The sequence below is a fragment of the Sinocyclocheilus anshuiensis genome, unplaced genomic scaffold, assembly GCF_001515605.1.
Source record: "Sinocyclocheilus anshuiensis isolate Anshui unplaced genomic scaffold, SAMN03320099.WGS_v1.1 scaffold7, whole genome shotgun sequence".
Classification (NCBI taxonomy): domain Eukaryota; kingdom Metazoa; phylum Chordata; class Actinopteri; order Cypriniformes; family Cyprinidae; genus Sinocyclocheilus; species Sinocyclocheilus anshuiensis.
This window is the reverse complement of record NW_015549582.1, coordinates 544,680-548,412: the sequence shown is the minus strand read 5'-3', so window position 1 is coordinate 548,412 and position 3,733 is coordinate 544,680. Positions and strand designations below refer to the sequence as shown.

At 40.1% G+C, this 3,733-nt stretch overlaps 1 protein-coding gene across 1 annotated transcript; it reads left to right on the top strand.

Annotated features, from left to right (window-relative positions):
* Positions 1–852: 852 nt before the first annotated feature.
* Positions 853–3,537, top strand: LOC107657790 (suppressor of cytokine signaling 6-like). Its single transcript, XM_016446035.1, has one exon. The coding sequence runs from the start codon at positions 853–855 to the stop codon at positions 1,507–1,509; it is 657 nt and encodes a 218-aa protein (XP_016301521.1). The 3' UTR covers positions 1,510–3,537.
* Positions 3,538–3,733: the final 196 nt, after the last annotated feature.

Genomic DNA, 3,733 nt, shown 5'->3' with positions numbered 1-3,733 from the left:
AACCATTCAGTCAAAGGTTCTTTAAAGAACCATCTCTTTCTCAACTTTTTATAATCTTCTTTCGCAACAAAGGACCTTTTGTGAAACGTAAAGGTTCTTCAGATGTTAAAGGTTCTTTATGAAACCATTTAGACAAAAAAGGTTCTTCACATTTATTTTTAAGAGTGTATGACAACAATTACAGGATGCATTGAGGAGGAGCCCAAACTACAAACTACACTCAGTGGCCAAGTGATGCTTATGGTCCACGATATTGGTACAGATTCTGTGTAATGAACAATTCTTTGTGACTGTATATTTCAATAGTTGGAAAAAACATTTAGTTCCCACTTTAAGTGAACCTTAGTTCCCAGGTCATCTACAAGATGGATTAAAATGCTGATAAAGTCAAGAAAAGATTAGACATAAACACATAACAGTTTGACTGAAATGTTAAAATGTAAAAAATAAAAAATAAAATAAATAAAACACGTTTATTCTGTGGAACCTAAAAAATATATATTTTTTTCTTATAGGAGCCAATGGCTCCTTACTCAATTTTTTTGCCTGGAGCCCTGCAATGGTGGCCAACGGGCTGAAGGTCCAAATGGCAGTTTCAGAGCAGCTTCAAAAGGCTCTACACAATCTCAGCTGAAGAATAGGGGTCTTATCTATTCCAACTCCAGAGCCGACACACCTTTATTTTCTCCCTCCCTGTCACCTCTTTCCAGCAACGATATTTCAAGGACCCTCTCCGGGTTCAGTGGTGCAGACTCTCATGTTGTCGAGAGAGTGAGGCACCACCTGAACTTTGACCCTAATTCCGCTCCCGGTGTTAGCAGGGTGTATGATTCTTTCCAAAGCAGCGGACCCATGGTTGTAACAAGCCTTACAGAGGAACTTAAAAAACTGGCCAAGCAGGGTTGGTACTGGGGACCTATAACTCGATGGGAGGCCGAGGAGAAGCTCATCAACCTTCCAGATGGCTCTTTTTATGATTCTTTCCAAAGCAGCGGACCCATGGTTGTAACAAGCCTTACAGAGGAACTTAAAAAACTGGCCAAGCAGGGTTGGTACTGGGGACCTATAACTCGATGGGAGGCTGAGGAGAAGCTCATCAACCTTCCAGACGGCTCTTTTTTGGTGAGGGACAGTTCAGACGATCGCTATCTCCTCAGCCTGAGCTTTCGGTCACAGGGAAAGACGCTTCACACCAGGATCGAACACTCGAACGGCAGATTCAGCTTTTACGAGCAGCCCGACGTAGAAGGTCACACTTCCATCGTAGATCTCATCGAGCACTCTATAAAAGACTCTGAAAACGGCGCGTTCTGTTACTCCAGATCCCGTCTGCCGGGGTCTGCCATGTACCCCGTTCGGCTGACCAATCCCGTGTCGCGGTTCATGCAAGTGCGTTCGCTGCAATATCTTTGCCGCTTTGTCATCCGACAGTACACGCGGATAGATTTGATTCAGAAACTGCCTTTACCAAACAAAATGAAAGATTATTTGCAGGAGAAGCACTACTGAACAGACTGTAGTGGGATATGGTAATAAATTGCACTTTTTGTTGAGTGGCGCGTTCTTAAAACAGTTTACATATATGGAGGTCAGGTGATCAGTTACGTAGGTTGATCCGATCTCCCCACAGAAATATGCGGTAAATTTGTTGTTGCTCAGATTCAGTGTTTTACATTTTGCAGGTCTTTTCAGAGCAACGTGGTAAGTCCAGAAACTATTTAGTATTGGGATGCCATGCCTAATACACATATTCGTATTGATTATATGAATGTTTTGCAGTAATGCTAATACAAAGCTTGGATTTGAAGATTGGATGTTGCAATAATGTGCTTCATTCATCAATAGTTTTGCTGTAGTGTAAAGGCCCTTTCACACGGTACGCGGCAGTCGCTAGTGTCTAGTTCATTCTCAATGGGAGACATGCGGAAAGCGGCAAAACGCTGGCGGTTTCGCTAGCAGCGCGGAGGCGGAGCGCAAGCGGTGCTCGTGCACCCAAAATCCTGCCGCTTCCATGGGCACGGCGATTCGTGGCAGGCGCCGCCAAAGATAAAAATATTTTATCTTTTTGTGAGCGGCAGCCGCGTTGGTTTCAACCAATCAGTGTACAGATTACTAATAACCAATCATAGAACATTTAACTGAACTGCCTATTGGAAAAATAGAGGAGAAGATTGTTTTAAGTGTAATAGATTTGCCAGAACTGTGTGATCCATCTAAAATCTTATACAGAGACATAAATAAAATTATATTTCATTCAAATTTTTACTTCAATAGTGACCTCACAGGTACGCTCTTTAAGCAATTCATCAAAAACAACTTCACTTGTGCCAAACGAAAAAAGGTAAATAATGACAACAATTAATGGCAGAATGACACAAACACAAGTTTCCGTCATGTTTTACTTAGTTTTTAGTAAATACAAAGGTGATGTTGACAATTGTAACTATGGCAACGTCCGCTCTGAGACCGCAACGTGACCACCGCCTCAACTGCACAAAACGCTTCCACTACAAGAGAAAGCGGCAGCTGCGCGACGATTCCACCGCTTGCCGCGTTCTGTGTGAAAGGGCCTTAAAGGTGTGGTCACATTGGTGAAATTTCAGCAAAATTTCGTGAACAAAAGGTTATTTTCAATAGTGTAGCGATGTATGAAGCACAGCTATTAGAAGTCACTTTCAAACCAAGCAGTTTTCTGTTGGTCAGTGTGGCGAATATGTTGTGAAATCTGTGTGAGGAAATCTTTCGCAACTTGTGTGAAATTCCCAATCATGTGGATTCCTATTGAAATGACTGGATTTTCGCCCAAGAAAATTTGCCCAACAATGATGCATGTGATCGCACCTTTACAAGAAATGTGCTTTTCTCTGGAAATATGATGTCAGCCGCGTTTTTGGCAGGTTTTCATAGTTTTCCTTCTACAAATCGGTACTTTTAATGAAAGTTGCGAATATGCTTTTGTTTTGGTGGAATACAGTTATCATGTCGAATGCTTTAAAGTTCGACAGACAACTTTTGTGAGAGAATAAGTATTTATTTAGGATTAATGCTTTACATTTATTAGAGGTTAACAGTAAAACATTTATTCGTCCGTTGGACTTTTGTAGATCTGTGCAACAGCAAATTCGCCACAAAATAGGACTGTGAATCATATCCAAAACAAATGTTATAGAATAATATTTGCAGAATGCCACAAATCTGTGATGTTATACAAAAAGGGAGCAGGTAGGGAACAAAAGAGGTTTTGTTTTTTATTTATTTTGTAGAGTGTGGTTCATACAGTATTCTGTTCTGTCTAAATCATTTTTGGCTCATGTACATTAAGCAAAGGTTTATTATGGTTCATGAACATCTTATTTGTTTTGTTAAACATAATTTTAAGTATTTTCATATTCTAGTGCTGGAATTATTGGAATTGGTGACAACCTACCCAAACCTAAAAGCACAGTTTTATAGAGACATTTCGCTTGTTTATACTTGAACCTAGGGCTGGACAATAATTCAATATTTTTTTAAATGACGGTGATATGATTTTTAAACACATTTCCGATATTTCGATATACATTACCAGTTTCCCATACATTGATTTATTTGTGGCGTTTGACTTCGTTGAATAAACATGAGCACTGCACGTTTCAAAATCATAACATGGCGCGGGTGTTTTATATGAATGTATCTCTGAAGGGAATTGACTGTCTTCAGAAAAGTTTCGATGGCATTTTCATTTGATCTGATA